The sequence below is a fragment of the Corvus moneduloides genome, chromosome 5, assembly GCF_009650955.1.
Source record: "Corvus moneduloides isolate bCorMon1 chromosome 5, bCorMon1.pri, whole genome shotgun sequence".
NCBI classification, from domain to species: domain Eukaryota; kingdom Metazoa; phylum Chordata; class Aves; order Passeriformes; family Corvidae; genus Corvus; species Corvus moneduloides.
Window position 1 is genome coordinate 25188174 of NC_045480.1, and position 19132 is coordinate 25207305.

At 37.9% G+C, this 19132-nt stretch overlaps 1 protein-coding gene across 2 annotated transcripts; it reads right to left on the bottom strand.

Moving 5' to 3' along the window:
- Nucleotides 1–768: 768 nt before the first annotated feature.
- Nucleotides 769–18075, bottom strand: YIPF7 (Yip1 domain family member 7). Of its 2 annotated transcripts, XM_032110142.1 has the most exons (6): nucleotides 16933–18075; nucleotides 15370–15486; nucleotides 14455–14621; nucleotides 12609–12754; nucleotides 7555–7736; nucleotides 769–3508 (listed from the first exon to the last, which is right to left on the bottom strand). In XM_032110142.1, exons 2-6 carry the CDS (start codon nucleotides 15483–15485, stop codon nucleotides 3346–3348), a joined length of 774 nt encoding a protein of 257 aa, XP_031966033.1. In that variant the 5' UTR covers nucleotide 15486; nucleotides 16933–18075; the 3' UTR covers nucleotides 769–3345. The 2 variants fall into 2 exon arrangements, with proteins under 2 accessions (XP_031966033.1, XP_031966034.1); XM_032110143.1 differs by lacking the exons at nucleotides 15370–15486; nucleotides 16933–18075 and adding an exon at nucleotides 15255–15353.
- Between the last annotated feature and the right edge of the window lie 1057 nt (nucleotides 18076–19132).

Consider the following 19132-nt stretch of genomic DNA (forward strand, 5'->3'; position numbering starts at 1 on the left):
GTGGAACTTTGGTGCTACAGAAGTGGCCAGGGAGACGAGGTCTCCGGATGCAACCTGACATTTTGTCAGCAACTGCTAGTCAGATATAAAACCATTTTACTGCCCTTGCACAGCCAGCCACATGCTATAGTTTTCTCTCACTCAGAATATGTTCACTTCCATACCCTCCTGCATTTAGTTGCAACAAAAGAGCAAAATGCTTCTATTACAGCAGAATGCTGCATGTTTGCTTCTGAAGGTGACCTTGAGTATGTGTGGCGCACAAGAAGTGCAGTGGAAGGCAGGCAAACACTTTGCCTCCTACACCTCTGCCATACTGCCTGTGTCCAACACTTATATCACACTCTGAATTAAAAGAAAGGAGCTACGTAAGTGCCAATTTTTGTGTGTGAATGCACATTCAGAACATTTCATGTGCATGCTATGAAGAACAAGAAACCAAAGACAGCTTAGAAAACGTCACTCTCCAAAATCATAATTATTTTTCCCTTTATGTGCTGAAGCTTATTTGTAAGTCTCATGAATTTTTTTAACTCTTTGGCATGGGAAGCATTAATTAAAAATCACTATGTGACCCATTACTATTTTATAATCCTCTCTTTTGCAAGTTGAAAGTAACAGTTTGCCAGGCTCGTATTTAAACAAGATATGAGGGAGCTCAATATGATGGCCCAGGCAAGAGAAAATACAGTAGAGCTAGATGGTGTTGGAAAGGCCTGTCCAGAGAGTCAGAACAAGAGTTTAATACCAAATACACACATTTTAAACTGATCTTAGATCAAAATAACATTTATTTTTGATGAACTAACAGTTTGTGATAGTGACCATAATATTTTTAGATTTAGGAAGCACACACCAGAATAACGTGGTCAAAAGCATCACCATGGCTACGCTGACCTTCAGAAAGGAGAGCTGAGTAATAATGAGGGATCTTGTTTCAAAGAAACAGAAGGACATCTAAGACAGTTAAACCCTCCCAGTCAGCATAGAGACTCCTGAAGGACACCATACTGGGAGCACAGCACCAGCATGTACCACTTACTGGAAAGCCCTTGGGAACAGGTAAAAGGAAATCGGCGCAGAAAAACAGTAAATCAAGGGAAGTCACTGGAATTAAGAACTTAGCATTCAAAATGATGATGTCTCTCAGTGAAAAAAAGGAAGAAGTTACAAATTCTAAGAGACTAAACATAAAACTATAATTAGACTACCATTTGCTTTGTAAAGGTTGTGGCTAAATTTCCAGGTGTTCATTTTCCCCGTAAGTAATTTGACTTGCCTATGACATCAAAAGAAAAATTGATGGCTTGATTCACTACTTCCCCTGACATTCAGATCATGCAGATCAGGATGAGAATGAGCATAAAGTGCTGCAGAATAGAGCCATTGTTGGCTACTTGTTTTAGACAGTAGGAATGATAATAGGAAGTGTAGGACAAAAATGGATCTAAATGTTTCTAAACCATCTTTTCTGAACTCTACAACTAGTGCAACCATATGAGTCTGTCCCCATTCCAACATGAGAATGCCATTAATGCCTGGTAAATCAAAGCGCCTGATTTTTACATCCATACCCTGCAGTCACTTGAGATGTTTATCTCTGCCTTATTACTGTCAGATTTACTCCCTGATACAGCAGGGCCAAATCTGTCATGTTTACAATTGCTGATCTTCCAAATTCACACAATTCCCACTTACATGCAACTAGATCCTGCCTAGTTGCAGCCACAATTTACTCCAGGGTCATGCCTCCAGCTTGGCCTCTCTGTTCCTGTTTTTGTAGCCTTGCAGTAAAGAAATGGATTTTTTCCATAAATGAGTTGTGAATTTTAAGGAATTGGCTAAGTATACATTACCCTTTGTTTACTTCTCATGACCTCTACTCTGAACTAGTTCCATCAGAATTCAGCAAAATGAATTCCAGAATGGCTTGCATAAGAGTTCTTAAAAAAAACCCCCAAATATGACAGCAATGGGAAATATTTTTACCAAAGGCGCTTTCAATTCAGAGAGTCACTAGCCTGAGGACAAACTGATCATCTAATTTACCTCTGACCTGAGAAGGATTAGGAACAGAATTACTTTTGTGTATTCTTGAGCAGTTTGCCATACTAAGCTTCTGCATAAGTGCTTGCAGTATCAGGAACCTCTGTCCCAGAATCACTGGCCCTCTGTCTAGGGACAGAAACACTTTGTAAATAATTCACCAAAGAGTTCAAAACAATCAATAAATTGAGGATTATCAAGATCATAGGAATATGCATCAAGAAGAAAGACTCTCTAAAACACTGAAGAAATAATCTGCTGCTGTTTATTTCCTTCACATTTCCATTTATTTCATCTATTTACTTTTTCTAGCTCTTTCTACAAATATCTTCATTTTCTCTTCCACTTCACACTTAGATTTTTTTCGAGTTGTTACTGCACACATCTCCAATTTCTTTTGATGGCTCAATATTTCTAATATTATATTTTAAAATATCATCTTATGCATTCTGTGCTTTATCGCCATTATATAAATGTTTTATTCTCCTAAAACTAAAACCAACAAACAGATTTTCGAGGGGCAGATAGAATTACGCAGGTTTGTATTTTGCCTGTTCCAATACAGTTCTGCCTTTCAGGAGACATTTTTAGGGGTTGTCTTTACTTTGTATGGAGTTTTCCTGCAGTTACAGCAGGCAGTGGTTTTGTGGCAGTTTTAAAATATAATGTTACTATGCATTAAAAACAGTACAATGGTGTTTTGGACAGCAACACCTCTTAAACAGAAAAAACAAGAAAACATGCCTGTGTTCCCTCTGTTGTACCAGCCTGTTCCTGGCCAATTCTTCAATATCCCAAAGCAGGGTCACTCATTCTTCTGTCACAAAAAACCTCCAAACCTAAACATATAAATTCTGGATATTAATTAGTAATTACATACTAATACAAGCTGTTTTTTTAAAAACAAATTCATATACATTTTCACTTGATTTACTATGTCCATTAAATATTTACATAATTGCATTCCAGTTACTCTCTAGGATATATATTATATTATAAATACTCAGAACAGAATTTTAATTTTAATTATTATTTATTTCCACTTTTACTACCTTCTCAATATAATTTCTTTTCTTTAAGCTGTAAGACTGTCAAAACACCATTATTTTGAGGCCATCTACCTGTTAGCTTGATTTTTTATTTCATTATCAGCCATTAGGAAAAAGACCAGTAAGTCATAGAATCTAATTTTGTTAATGGAACTTAATGCAACTGTAGGCAATCTGGAAATAAGTAAATAACCCCTTGCCCCTCCAACAACCATGAACAAACTGTAAGAAGGCTACCAGAAAATACATCTCAGAAAACTGTTAGAAGTGCAAAAAGTCCATAAAGTAAAGCACATGGGTATGCAATCAGGAGCTGCTGTCCTTCCATAGCCAATGCAGAGGTAAAAATTTTGGAGGCTGACAAACTGCACCATCCAATAATAAACAGAGCTAACGCAGTTCCTGGGATCCCCCTAGGAGAAAAAAAAAAACACAGAAGAAACATGATAGAGTCCACATATTATTAAATGTAGTATCAAATCTTACCAAACTCAAGTTCTTGTCTAGCAGCATGTTGTTGATAAAGTAACAACCACTGGAAGAACCAAGAACTAACTGACATAATGAAAGTCAAGCACGAGAGCAAATTAAAATTGTAACCATAAACAAAAAAGTAATTTGTTCAGCAAGGATAAAGGCTTCATCAGAAGTACTGCTAAAAGGACCGTACATTTCCAAATAAATCTTCTGGGCCTCCAGCAGATGCAGCTGCTGAAGTTTAATATTAAATTTAGCCAAGTTCCTATTTAAGCCAAAATCATCTTATAGAAATTGTTAGGTTCTAAAATGACACAACAGACCTACTCTTCCATCAGGAAGCCTGATGATCTGGAGGGGTTGCATTTTTGTAACACTGAGAACAGATTTTAAGCGTGCCTTAGATTCTGAGGAGAGACTCTGAAAGACTCACACCAGTGGGATGGGCAGAAAGGTCTCCCAGGAAAAAGCTTGACTGGCCTTTTAAAGAAGGGAGCGCACTGAGCACAAAGTAAGGAGTGGGAAAAGAACCACCAAGGAAAAATATTTTGCTCATGTTGGCATCCTTCTCTGCACTCTGAAAGGACCGTGACTTTCTGCCCTACCTCTTGGTGACTGCTGGGCCCTTTTGAAGTTACATTGTGCCACCTTTCTGGAGCAGGGAGGCCTGGAGAACTGATGATTATGGGACTATGGTTAAAACCCTGCTGAAATACTCCTGCAGATTACAGAGGGCTCACTATTAAACCCTGTGGGAACAAAATCTTGCCAATAAATAATGTTTCACATATGCTTTATTTGCACTCTATTTGCAGCCTGCTTCTGTAAAATGCATGAGATCATGTGCGTAATACACTGCTGAAGTACATAATGAGATAGCTGCTTTACACACTTTTGCCGTATCAGTCTCAAGGACTTTGAGAAAGAATAAACCTCTGCCACTCCTAAAGGCTTTCCTGGCACCCCACACTTCCAAAGCATCAGCATAACAGAACCAGAAGGGAAAAACAGACTGCATATACATAGGTAGGTCCTTTTATCAGAAATCATCTCCACAAATATCATTATTGCAACTAAACCATGATGAATAAAGCCCTCCTTAGGTAATTTACTTAGTTTACTTAATGCAATCACATCACATAAAATAGTTCATTTCTTAGCAATCGAGTCACCAGGCCAATAAGGTACTTGGTGTTGTCAGCTCTTGGGCTGTTGAAGGAGGAAGGAAAGAATCAATTTTACGGTGACTCTGCACCTCATTGCAACTTCAACAAGTTAAAAATAAAACATTAAAGACCATGTGATTTCATATCCTCAGTTTAAGTGTTCTTTAAACCTATACAGTGGCATTCAGGGAAATTCCACTGGGCTTTGTAAAGCAAGTTCCTGGCCTCTTCTCCAAGTAGAGATTCTAAGTTACCTAAACAGTGAGCCAGAAATTCAGAGCTGGTATGGATGTCTCTTTGAGCAGGTACCCATGCTGGCAGAGGGATGGGATGCAATAGGAACATACTGTGCAATGACAATTTTCAGCTAGCATAATGACCCTTTAGGGGGCTATCACAATTTAGAGCTGTGGCTGCTCTGCCTTGCACTGAAGTCCAATGGCCTCTCATGGTTTGTTCCAGGACTGGCAGAGAGCAGGATGGAAAAGTGACATAAAAATTATATTGGAATAAAGAGGTAACGCTGTGCATTTACAAATTCAGTCCTCGATCTAACGATGCGTTACTGCCAAAAGGAATGGTTTGGCAGAGAGCTCGTGTCTGGCACATCCATGAGGGTCAAATCATCTAGCATGGGAGAAGGGCAAAAAGCAGATTTCATGCTTACAGTGACCAAGAGGACTGGGGCTGTACTGGTGTGAGACTGAGATGGAGGGACACACGTGAGTGGACCCTTTCCACTACTCACTCTCTCTCACATCCTGCAGATGCTGTCACCAAAAGGGTCCTTTACATCAGCTGGGTCTAATAATTTCTTTCTCCATTCTTACATTCATTTCCTTCACTGTTTAGTTAGGGAAGTAGCTTTATCACCCTGTTTGGGGATTCGATATTAAAGAATTGTTGTTTGCTTTCCGCAGGAAAAAAGTCTATTGATGTTTCTCCCAGAAAGACGGCCTAATAAATTTGGGCTCACACGTCGTAACAGCATAGATGGGCACAAACAAATCTAGTTCCATGCAGGTTTGAGTAAGAGAAGTGGTTTTCTCCTCAGTACTATTTGGTACCCCAAATGTTCCATATTTTGCTTTATTTAGTTATGAAAATCGAAAATTATTTGATTACTATGTATCTTTGCCATAGATCAGTGCATTATCTTACGTATATTTTTGGTGAAAAAAATTCAGATTATTTCTTTGAACTTTGAACTAGAAATAATGTTTTTATAAATATTTTTTTTAAATCATGAATGTATTGCTCTTTCTTTTACCATTTTAAATAATTTTTTAAATTAAAAATAATGAAATGTATGTTGGATTTAAAAGCTGCCACTTAATTTTAATAGCATGTTTGCAATAGTTAGCCTTGGTACTTGCTATGTTCAAGCAGTTTCATACAGCATACGAGAAAGGACTGCAGAATCCTGTCAATAGGTACTTAATGTTATCAATTTATTTTAGAAATAACTGTTTAATTTTTAAAAGGCTATCACACTTTAGTATTTATGGATTTTCAAAAGATGTGCTTTCTGTAAGTTCACAGCATTTTACAAATGTGTGGTGTGTGCTTGGGGATTCCTTGTACAGACAACAGTACCCTGCACAGTTGTAACAGCTGGTTTGGAATTCACCCCATCTGTCTTACGATTATGTATCTGCACATTTTATTAGTCTGGATTATTAAACAGGTTAATCAAGAAAATATGGGAAGTGTAGGAGAACAGAGAATAAACAGCTTCTTCAGTGTCACTATCATCCATCTTATCAAGGACAGCTCAGAAACACTTTAATACATGGAATATGGTCAGGTTAAGCCAACATAGCTCCACAGAAAAATGCAACAAGAATTTGCCAAAACTTCATTCCACCACAAAATTTCCTTAAAACAAAAAAAATATATATACACATATGTAAGAATGCTGCTTTTCCAAAGAAAACAAACAAGGGCATTTTCTTGTTCATATGCTAAGTTCCATATGTTACAGATTGGAGAGTTAAAAATATGAGAGAACGAAAAAGACTAAGGAGGGAAACCATCATTAATAACATGTTAACAATAGGTAAAAGCACTGCTCAAGGCCTTCAGGCAAGATCTAGGACTTGCTTGTACTTAGCTGTGTGTGAACAGGGAGAGAAACACTGTGTCCCAAAGGGCTTACCAAAAAAAGGGGAATGAAAGGCTTGCCAAAAAGTTTCCTATTCACAGGATATGACTGAACAACCCCCCACATGCTCACAGATACATACACCGCTACACATTTGGGTTTTCAAAGTACTCAGTTCTTTTCAGGTTTGCAATTGCACCACAACAATACCTCAGAATATGCAACTCTACTATATCTTAAACACTTATTCTAATTCTCCACATATTACTTGGCTATTTCATTCTGTCCCACAGAAGTCAAGAGGAAAGGAAACAAAGATGGGAGGCCTGATGCTATGAAAAAAAAAAGAAACAGGAGAACCAGCTATATAAACCCAAAGTTCAGCAGTTGCTTTCAAAATTGATACCTGAGTTTGGCCACTGTTGGCTCTGCAAAACAAAAATCGCATCTGAGGCTGCTGCAAAAATCAACAGCACTCTCAGTCCAAGTGGAAAGCAGTGGAATTAAAGACTCATATCAAAATGAATGTATACCAGCCCTCTCAAATACAGTCCAGTTTAGTCTGTTTCCACCTATGAATACAAACTAAATGGTATTAGAGTTTCAGAAGCAAAAATTCACTACATGACCATTTATAAAATGTTTTGCACAACACCAGCCATCTGAGTTACTGTTCTTCATAGGATTCCTGTTGCCATGGACTGGTACTTACTGCAGTGAGAAGACAACTGCAGAAGAGGACAGGATCACCATGGGCAGCAGGCAGTAGCCCAGGACACTTGCAACGCAGCCATGTGAGACTCCTGAGACGCTCATCAGGTTCAGCAGGGCATGCATGGCCAGGCACCCGATGGCGCTCATCCCGTACACGTAGCCAAAATGAACTTTTCCTGCCTGGAATAAATATGAGTAAGCATGAGGTGTTGGAAGTGAGCAGTGATCACAAAGTGCTAGCAGAAGACAAAATTAGGCTTAGGCTTGTTACTTCTTGTTGATACTGTCTCTCTGCTTCACCTACAGTTGTGAACCACAGCTGATACTTTTGGGTGATTTTTGCATAAAAATAATTCCAAGGTGCAATTGAGAAAATGTGCATGTCTCAAAGTTACAAGGCTGATTCTCAGTCTTACTGTCATTGGCCTCTGAACACAACTGGAATTGGTTGGGAGACATGGGTAAGTTTAACTGGCAACAAGCTAAGAAGAAATTATGGAAAGCACATTTTAAATTAAAGTCATTAAAAATCAGTTTAGTTTCAGGAAACATCTTTTTAATAAGTTTATATGGGGCTGTGGAAAGTGTCCTCAGTAATATGATGACCCAGGTTATCTGATATGCTTCACATTTTATTACAAACCTTCTGCTTTAAGCAGGTCTGCAAAAAATTAGTAAAATTTTGCTTAATCTATGCTGGTTTTCAGGGTAAATGTGACCATTCTTCCCCTCGACTACCATTAGAAAGGCATGTCTCTGTGCCTAGACCAATACAACATGTTTATTTCAACATAAAACCCAGTAGTAACTGTCAGCTTGCGTACTTCTTTTGTTCTAATGAATGAAAAAGATTTTTTTTCCTTCCAGTTTTTATTCCATTGTTTGAATTTATTGCCTACGAAAGGTACCAGCCTGGAGCCTGGACCTTGATGTTTTCTAATTTATACACAACGCTAGTAAAACAGGCAACTGTGGCCACAGCACCACCAATTCCTTCATCTCCTGCAATCCTTTTCAAGGATCACCTCCAGGCATAAGGGCATTGTTCACTCCCCAAAATAAACAGTCACAAAAGACTGTTAAACATTTTTTTTCTCTCTCTTCAAGCTGCTACCAAATTAAATACTGAATGTTGGCTATGCTACACTGTCATTTTTACATCTGTACCTCAGAAAAATATTCCTAAATCAGATATCTGTTTTTTTCTTGGAACTTTGTATCCTAATGATAGGATGCACCTGTGAAGGACAAAGTTCAGACCTGGAACTTAACCATTAACTCAGAACCATGGAGTAAATGTCTCAAATGAAGGGCCACTATGCATTGCCTTCCTGACACATGACAAGGTATATGTACAGACATAAAACACAAGTGTGTTTGTTCATACACACGCACACACACATATATCTATATGTTGCACACACTTGTGGTGGCCGGTGAACCTGCGTTACAAGGGACAGAGAGTTCTCCGTAAGACAAGTCCCTAGAACCACAAGAACCTCCCCAGGTTAGGGTGAACAGAAAGGCTTCTCCCAGGACGCTCGTTCTGTGGTGGTAATCTACCCCAGTTCTGTGTTCGTGGTTGGCTATTGGCCCTTGCCCCTCACCACTCCCCCAGAGCTTCCCCATTGGTCCCCATTCCCTAGTCCTGCCTTTTCCCCACCCCCAGATAAAATCCTGAGTTCTCCGTTGTTGTCCTTTGCCTCTGAACCTTTCACAGTGTGGAAGCAATAAATTCTCCTGTGGGAACCCATGCAAAGACCCTTCCTGCCTCTTTGCCATCATCATTATTGCTGAAGCTATCTGTGCGTTTGTGCATGCACGCGTGTCACCCCACGGAGCCGGAGAGGGACAGTAATACACACTATATATTATATATTGCATATGATAAACCATGTTAGACTCAAAACTGAATAGGTGGTCTCAGTTTCCTAATAATGCTGGGGCTTATGGTTGGATTCTGTTGTGATGGATTAGGTGGAAACATTGTTGAAACTTTCATCATGTTTTGGGATATTTGCTAGTTTATCTCCCATGATGACTAAGGAGGATTGAGAAGACTTCTGACTTTACCTATCCATACATTTTAGTGAAATCTGGGGGATATAAATTTTGAGGACCCTTCTCTGCCCTCTCTTCCTGTATCCATGTGTGTGGAAACTGATCACTGGATGCCAGCAGTATTTGAGCTGGACAGATGTGAAGGAGCACTGTGCAGAAGGCCTTGCCTAGTGATGACACAGCTTGAAAGTCCTGATGCTGCAGGTTGGTGGCAGCTCACCAGCTCTCATTGGAGAGCAGTGCATGAATGTGAAAGGCAACCTGAGTTAATGAGACCTGACTTTACATCAGCAACACTATCCTGTCTGCAAATTGACCTGGCTCACTGCTGAGCCCTTCTCTGGTCCCAGTCCTCAAGGTTAAGTTGGGTACAGCCAGGTTGCCTATATCCTTCCATCATCCCTGGCCTTTTCCCCATTACCGTCTTGCACCGTAAGGAATAATCTATTCCTGAAACAACAGCATAAGAAATCTTCCTATTTAGGTACAGACTCCTTTGCTGGCATTTGCATACTCGTGGTATAAAATAATCAGGAAAAATTGCTTGAACGAATAAAATTAATGATAGCTAGAAATAGTGTGGGAAGGCAATAATAGCTCAGATGATTAGCAATTAGAATTTCAGTTATTAAAGATATGTAGTAAGTTTAACACCCACATTGTTTTGGGGCAGCCTTTGCTATAGACCAACTAAGTAAAATTCTGCCTCAAAACAGATGCATCACCTACGAGCTATATTTTAGACTGTTTGTTTCAGTGTATTTAACTATTCTACATGGCACTACATAGTAGCTTGGTTTAAGACTAAGAGATTCCTCAGCCAGAGATGAAGGGAGCACTAGCACCAGCAGCTAGCTGAGATCTCCACTTGGTGAAATGTTGGATTTGTGGTGCAAGGATATGAGAGAAGGAAAAAAAAAAAAAAAGCATCTGAACATGTTGGTTCCAATTTTAGTCTTACTTAACATATGTAAATATATTGACTCACACACACGGGAATACTCCCAGTTCACAGTGATGTAAGCAAAACCAGAATCAGGCTTGATTAGTCTGACAGGCTTTGATGAATGGAAAGAGCTAAATCTGTCCTGCAGAAGGAGCAAGGTTAGGAGAAAGTCAGACTTTGTGGGCTTGTTTGCATGTGCCTGGAGTGGGTACTACGACCTTTAGCTGAAGCAGATGGGGAAGTATGATTTCGTACAAATGACAGTGTAACATGCAAAGCAGCTGAGACTTGGGCTTCTGCTAAATTTTGTGCTGCTGTTGTTTCTCTATCTACAATGGAGCTGCCCAATTTTACACTAACATGAGGAAGAAGAAGTCCTGCTGCCAGACTAGCAGCCTTTTCCTCTTTTTCTCTGAAAGAACTGCTATCCTTTGAAGAATATCTTTGCATAATTTTCCATAGTTAAAAAGCTGAAACTAAAGAAAATGTATACATTATTTTTAGAAACAAGCTCTCAACCAAATTATGTTCCTGGTGCTATCAGAAGATACTTATTTAAGTACAGAAGGATATCATAGTTTACACAGCTGAAGAGACACGTTAATATTCAAATACATCTGAGATAAAATGGTAGCCTGAATTTCTAAGATAAACCCATAGACTTGCTTCTGTGAAGTTATGGAACAAAAACACTGGATTGTATCAGAGGTGTTCTGCTGCCCTGAAACTGGGGCATTGAAAATACTTGGTTTTCTAATGACACCTAAAATGCGTAATAGCCCAGAAAAAGTATGATAATGAAAGTAATTTATTTCAATAATAATAGTTTAATATTCATTATAATCATTGGCTATTCAGGGAGAAAAATCAACAGGAAACATTTTTTCCATTCTTTCTTTTAACTTGCTTTCCTTCCATTTTTTTGATTATAACTAATTCAACTTTCTCCTTTTACTACCCTCATACATTTATTTCTCCAGGTGGAAAATAGCCTGTCTTCTCTAGCTTCCCACCTTCTTTTCCTTTTATTCCCTTTCCTCCTGCCTCTTCCACCCTTTTAAAAGATTTTTATTTTTATAGGGACATAAATAATAATACTACTTGCCATTTATATTGCAGTTTGCACATTCAAGGTACTGCACTGACATTACAAATTGAGTAAGAACTTTCAAGAATCTTCTGAATCAGCACTATTTATCACAGAGGAAATGGAGAATTAGAGCCCCTTTCCTCTCACCTCCTAGCAGAGCAGTAAAGCCCTTCCCAGAATGGTCCCACCTTATCCCTGTCTGATGAATTGCTGCCAGCAATCAGAGCTGTACTTCAGCAACACCGGAGAGCCCCTGTTGCCAGTGATATATAGATGAATCTGCAATTCTGTACAACCCTGTTAAACTTTCCTCCTGTAGGAAAGCCATATTCATAAAGAAGAAGGAGGTCAAATACAGGCTACTATAATGTGTTAAGCAGACAATATAGAACAAAGAATATAAAATAAGAAAGTACTAGAGAAATTTATAGGAAGGTATTGCAAATTTAAGGGGGAGGGAAGACTGTTTCCATTTCTTTTTTTTTCCAATTATTCTAGCTGTATAGAGATTTTTTTTTTTAATGTATATGTAGATGTATATCTAAAATAACATTGAAAGAAGATAATTTTAAAATAGTAGCAAGTGTTAGAAAAATGGGTCTGGCCTGCTATTCCTTTTTATTCCCTCCTTTAAAACCTGTTCAGAGCCTCTTCAGATTATATATGGCACAGATCTGTCCTTTGTTCATATTAAATCCCACCCCAAAAATGGTGTGGTCTCTTCTTTCCACTGAAAGTAATACATCACTTTACCTGTGTCACCTTTACACTGCATTTAAACTTTTATGCAGGTACTTTCAAAGTAGGGAGAATTTTTAATACATAATCCCAGAAAAACTGGCAGCAAATGACTCATTTTATGCCAGTACTTCATCTTCTGCAACTTCACACTCATTATCACCTAGGCATTAGCTTGTTAGAAAAGAAATCCCTTAAGATTTCTACCACATCCTACCATCAGCAATGTTGCTCCAAGGGCCAAACAGAAAACCATGGGTCCAGTGAGGTCTGTCTCATTCATAATGCTGCCATCTGCAGGCTTCATTGGATTTAGAACAGTTAATGTTTTTTGCCATATATGCTCAAAATTGATCCCAAGTTCTGCAACAAGAAATTTCAGGATTTTGTTAATTGCTCCCAAGAAAACAACACTTTTACAAAAACCCATTAGACACCACAAAACTACAAACAAATGCTTCAATGAAGATAATATTGTAGGATGACATATTCTGTAACAGGAACATAATGTCCCTGCTATATACCCAGTATATTTGAGAGTGAGCTTTGATTCTAAATTGGAATATTAATTTATTAAATCCAATTTTAGGCAGTGAACCAAAAAATGCCGTCAGCACTTTTTAGTTAATATTTGTTTTTCCTATATTTAAAACACATGTATCTAATGCCACACTAACTTAGATGTTGAAAAATACATTAATTAACAGTAACTGCAGAATTTAAGATACTCTAGAACACTGAGCACAGAGATATATGCTTTAATTGCAGCAAATGTGACAAGAAATGTGTCTTAAATCCGAACTGCCAAAAGCACTTAAAAATGACATTTTTCCCTTTCAAGGTAAGTTAATACTACTTTGTACAGTACTTTATAAGCTTGGGGTTTTGTGAGGGGTTTTCTTTGCATTTAAAATGTAATTAGTGAGACCCCTGGAAACAGAAAAAAATTATTTCCCATTAAAGTTCATGGGAATTCTGCCATTAACTTTGCTAGGGCAAAGCTTTATCTTATAACTTCTGGAGAAACACTTAAGCTTGCACGAGTAATCATCTTCCCTGATTCTCCAGTAAGGGAAAAGTTAGGTTCAGATTTGCTGCCAGAGTGACTGAGACTGACAATGTGTTAGATCTGTTTGGAAAGCCAAGTCTTTATCTTGTTCCACCTCTCCATCATCTTGAGTTCAGCCAAAACACTGCATATATAAAGCTATTCTGCATCAAAATGTATGGTTTTGGTCAGATTTATGTGGTACACAGATAGGAATATCTCTGAAGCCTTGCAGATCACAAGCAGTTGTATTACAGCATCCTTTTCCCAGGGTGAACTGCATGGGAAGTTAAATGGTCTTAGAGGTAGAGATCTAGCAGTCACCTCTAGCAAACAGAGTGATCTTGCTGGCTTTAAGGCAGTAGTAGTCCCTTTTAAGTAGCAAAAACTCCAGTTGCCTTCCACTATGCCAAACCAACAGGCTGAATATGCTCCTTTAACATTATGCTGAAATAATTACAGACAAATTCTCCATTTTTTTTCCAATGTAGCATAGGTATTTTGCAAGCGACAAAATCAGCCACTAGCATTAGAATTGTCAATCATCATGAAGACAGACATTGCTCATATGGTTAAATGATCAACTAATTGAAACTTAAGGCAGCTTTCTCAATTCCTTTCCCACTGAAACAAGCAACTTAGCACCTGCAAACTACTAAATTTATTACTAGGTATGCAGAAAAGATGATTACCCATCTTTATTAATTATAGATTTTCCAATATGTATGCAGGAGAAACACAGTGGGAAAAAATGTTGGAAAGGTGAATGCAAAACCTGTTGTATTGCTGCCATCTCGTGGTGGCACAGTATATCTGCTCTGCGCCATAAGGCTGGATCAATCCACGGCCAATTCCGAGAAAATGTAGCTTTGGGGGCCAGGAGCTGCTGGCTGAAGCTCACATAGTGAGGCTGGGCAGCTCTGCCGCAGTTTCTCTGGTGAGTTTCACTAGCTGGCAAAGAAAAGTTAGAGGCACCCCCAGCAATCGCGCACGTCGTCTGTGGGATTATTTTTACCTTCTAGCAAAGGAGGTTCCTCGTCAAATCCGTCAGCGTAACCAAGCTGAGAAAGAGTGTGGGGACTGTGCGTTGGCTGCAAAATCTGACCCGTGTAGCCCTGAGGGGACAGAAGCATGTCTGATGGGACAAAAGCCCCGCCTGGAGGTTGCTTTTCTGTCGGGCTCCTAGGACAAGAAGCAAAGCACAGCAAAATTCGTAACTACAATGAGAAACATCTTAGAGCTACCCACAACGCCCCACCTACTTTTCACCTATTTTTAGTTTGGGGAAAGCGGGAATTTTCTGGGTACAATCCTCGCTGTGGGCAATGAGTGCTGGCTGAGCTGCTGACCGTGCCTTTGCTGCCCTGCCCTGTGACTCCCTCCGCAGCCAGGCAGAGCTCCTTGCCAGCCTGGCAAGCACCCTGCAGCCCAGCGCACCCACTTCCATGCCCACCCACTTCCATGCCCACCCAGCACAGACAGCCACATAGGAACCCAGGCTGGATGAGGGGGAAAGGGAATTTAGGAGCTGTGAGGGCACCCACTGATTCAGGCACTTCTGACTTTTTTGCCCAGCAGCCTGGTGGGACTCCTCAGGTACGTCCATACTGCTAATGAAAGAACCACATATTTAGATTTTTTCCTTGAATCTGAGAAGGATCCTAAAGAATTTCTTGCAATATGCATCGTAAATTTCACATTAATAACATGAAGCTCAGTTACTCCTACTAGGTAAGCAACCTGTAACAGATACTAATAAAAGTAGCACGAAATCAAATCCTTTTAAAAAGAAAAGTTCAATTATAATCATTCTACCTTTCAGAAGGTCTAGATGATGTCTTGAACCTCTTTCCTGCTCCTGCAAGCCCCAAAGCTAGCCCTGAAGCCATCATCTGCTGAAGAGGGAAGCTGAAACAACACCCGTACTTACTTTCTGCTTTCGCAGAGGTTTTCGTCTGAGCCATAGCTGTTGCAACCTTCTTCCTGGTCGTCTATAGTATAATTAGACTGGTAAAAGTCGAAGTGAAACTGCTCAAAATTTGACATTCTGGTTGGAAAAATGATTGCAAATATCAGTAAATAGTCCTAAACTTAAATGAAAATAGCAAGTAAAGCCACAAAGTCAAAAGAATCTTTCTGTAGAAGGTCATGATAATTTGCAAGTGAAAAAAAAAGACCTTTTACTTTCTTTAGCTGTAACACAAGGAGTTCATCTGCTCTTACTGTAAATTACAGTATATTAATTTACAAGTGGTATATGAGACTTCCTTTCTTGTTACTGTTACCAAAATAATTTAATTTTGAAAATATATATATATACACACATAAACTATTGTTTTAAACAGTTCATTTTCCTACTTTCAATTAAAAAAGAAAAGTGACCATATCTCAGTGTTTAGAAATTAAGGTTTTAGGAAGTATTTTGGATTTCAAAACCAATTCCTATTTACAGTTATTTATGTTTCACAATATTATATATGACTCTCATAAAACAATAGAAAAAAAAATTGTTCACAAAATTTGTGATTTCTGTTCAAGGACACAGCTATAGCTGGCACATCATTAGTACCAGAGAAACATTCTCACTGGCTAGCAACATGACTGGTAAAAGACAGCATACTGGATGATTGAATTGGATTGATGATTGGATGATTTCTTGGTGAAAGAAAACATGTTAAAGCATATCTTTCCTTCCTACTGCATGGGTTTCACCACTTGGCTAGCACTTAGGTAGTTAAACCCTTAAAACCCACAGAGAAGTTACATAACCTGGCTGATAACCATATCCATATAAAATTTACTTAGATTTTTATGTGAGATATTAATCTCTCCTAACATTTCCCATTTTTTTCACTTTTGTCCTTATTTCCAACTTTCCAAATGCCACTGGCAAAATATGCTTTGGACCTCACAGTTATTCTCAGAGTTATCTCAATATTTATCAAGCCCACTCTGCTTATGGGAAATATCTTTGCAAATCTCTTTGTAAGATAAAAGTGATAAAGATTAGTATTTCATCAGGGACCTTGAAATGCTGCATATTAGAATTCCTGATTTTTTTCCCGTTATCAGACTAATTTTTGGTGACCTATTTCCTTATTTTACCTAGAGTTCAAAGTAGAAATTATTCTTTTATTATTTTCTTAACTGCTGATCAATTATGCAGGTTTCCCAAATTTAGAAGAGAAATAATTTTTACATGTTAAATATGAAGTAATATAAATTAATTGTACCAAGCTATTTCCTGTGGCTTTGTTTGGAATTGCACACCACTTAGGCATTTGTTCAATGAAGATTTCACATGGAGTATGTTTTAAGAAACTTGAGTTGGTAGCTCTACCTCAATAGTTCAATTCCAGTAAGTATTTAACGTCCTTTGCTGTCACTATACAGAATAAAATAATTGCTTAACCAGGTATGGTTAACTCTGTATGACAGAGTTCAGAAGAGTTAAATTTCTTTTCCAAAAGAATTTGGAGTTAAGGTTACTTACTTTTTAAGGTATTGGATGAAAACTCCAGTCTGTTGAACTTACATGTTGGAGAAGACCTAAAATATCCTCTTGCTTCAACAGGGATGAGCTTAGTGCTATTTATATGATTCTAAATTTGATATTTGAACAGATGCACATGAAGGAAAAAAACCTCACAACCTGTCAATATCAGGGCCAGCATTTAACAAGAGCTAACAACAATGGGCAGAGAAGAGTAGGAACCTTCGAGGAAAAATGAACAAAATGAATAAATATTGTTCCATATATTACAACTCAGTAATCTAGATTTCTTCTTAAGCAGGTATTTATGAAGATCTTGGTGGAGCTCTCATTAGCTGAGCTGTTAGACATTAAAAAGTTTTAACAATGTGCAATAATATGTGTTAAATTAGTGGGGTGAATACACTTACGTGAGGGTGTGTTTCCAGCACATAGAGCCCTAGAACTGCTGTGGGATGCTCCCTGGGAACACTGCGGCAGAGCGAGGGAGGGAGGGAGGCACTGCTGGGCCAGTTTCCCTGTAAGCACTTGGGTGGTTAAAGTTAAGGAATGTAACATTAAATGATATGTATTATCAGGTAATAAATCTATGCCTCAGGTGCATATCCAATCCTGTGATGTTGAAGGCCAAATAATTCCATTTCATTAGCAGAATAATGATGCACTGTTAGCACATGACCGACAATGCTATGGAACAGTTATAATATAGGCACATTTTCAAATAACTTAAAATGAAGTTTACCAAGTTTTTGCTAAATAAGTATGTCCAAGAAAGAGTCCAGAAATAAAGAATGGTGAGAAGCAAAAAGTGTAACATTCGATTCTGCAAATTACGGGTAATCTAACTATGGTATTTGTCACAGCTATTGTTAAATCTCCCTCACATCCTGCTATTTCTAGAGTAACAGTTCATGCTGCTACATTCACCAAGGTGAATTTTCATTTTCAACTCTTAGCAAACTGCTAATCTCTGTAATGTCTAATCATCTCAGTTTAGATAATGCGGTTTCATCTTGTTTATACCAAATCAGTGGGGGCAGTGATACGGGATTAACTTCTGTCCCTCAGGAAGGTAATTTAAAAAGTTCTTTTTAGGAACAGAAAGATCCTGATTTGCTAGGGTTTTGCCTGTTTATTTAAATCATAGAAGTGATTTGATTGCTTTTGCTACTTTCTGTTAGAAAAAGTTTTATATATATACATATAAAATATATATATAATATATATATAATTACTGCATACAAATATATATACATCTAAACAAAAACCGGGAATAACTATCAGACAAAACACTTCAGAGAAGGAATTTAAATAGAAAAAAATATAATGAATAGTAGTTGAATAATACTTTAATAGCCATTAATATACTACAGTTAGACAAGAAAGCCACCTGTAAATTAAGAAGAGGAAAAAAATGGAACTTAAAATTGAGCCATATATATTTTCCCCCTTATATAAAATTACTGTCTACCTTATGATACATATTATACATAAATTATACATATATATTACATTAATATATCCCTGTGTATATACACATATAAATGGACTCATAAAATACAAAAATTAAAAATAATATTAGTTGGAAATGAGAAGTAGATGATTACGACATTAGAAGAGGGTAAGTTTAAGTAGTTAATTGGAAAGTGGCTGATAGAAATGAGGACTACCCAAGTGCATTAAAAGCAGACAAAAGCTTACTACTACTGCCATGCTCCTATCAGACATAAAAATAAAAGTATCAATAAAACAAAAAGACAGATGCATTCAATTACAAATGCTAAAATCACAATTTTGAAATTCTGCATCTAAAAGTTTTAGAACAAATGGTTAAAAACTTTCTGTGTTGCTGAGTAACAAAACAACAGGAAAGTTTGGGAAGATCAAAATGAAGTAAATATGCTATCTTGTAAAAGGTTAAGTAAGATGCCTCAAGTAATTATTGGCCTGTCCCCATGAGATTGATCCTAGCAAATTATGGGCTCAGATAATAACTACCTGCATTGATGAATCCAATCAACATGGGCTTTTGGAAACCAGCTCATTTCAAACTAATTTATTTCCTAACAAGATTTGTAGGTGGGAAAGGTAACCACCGATGACCCATATTTATACAAGGCTTTTTACTTTATTTTGGTTCAATAAATATATAACCTTCACTGCTTAATGTGACAGTCATTGTACTGATTAAATAAGTGCT

What these genes read in the sequence shown, in the direction of transcription:
- YIPF7 (XM_032110142.1), bottom strand. Translation starts at nt 15,485, where the DNA reads ATGTCAAATTTTGAGCAGTTTCACTTCGACTTTTACCAGTCTAATTAT. An exon ending in GGAACCTCCTTTGCTAGAAG is followed by an intron (nt 12,755 to 14,454) that starts GTAAAAATAATC and finishes TTCTTGTTGCAG; the next exon opens with AACTTGGGATCAATTTTGAG. An exon ending in GCAGTTGTCTTCTCACTGCA is followed by an intron (nt 3,509 to 7,554) that starts GTAAGTACCAGT and finishes TTTTTCTCCTAG; the next exon opens with GGGGATCCCAGGAACTGCGT.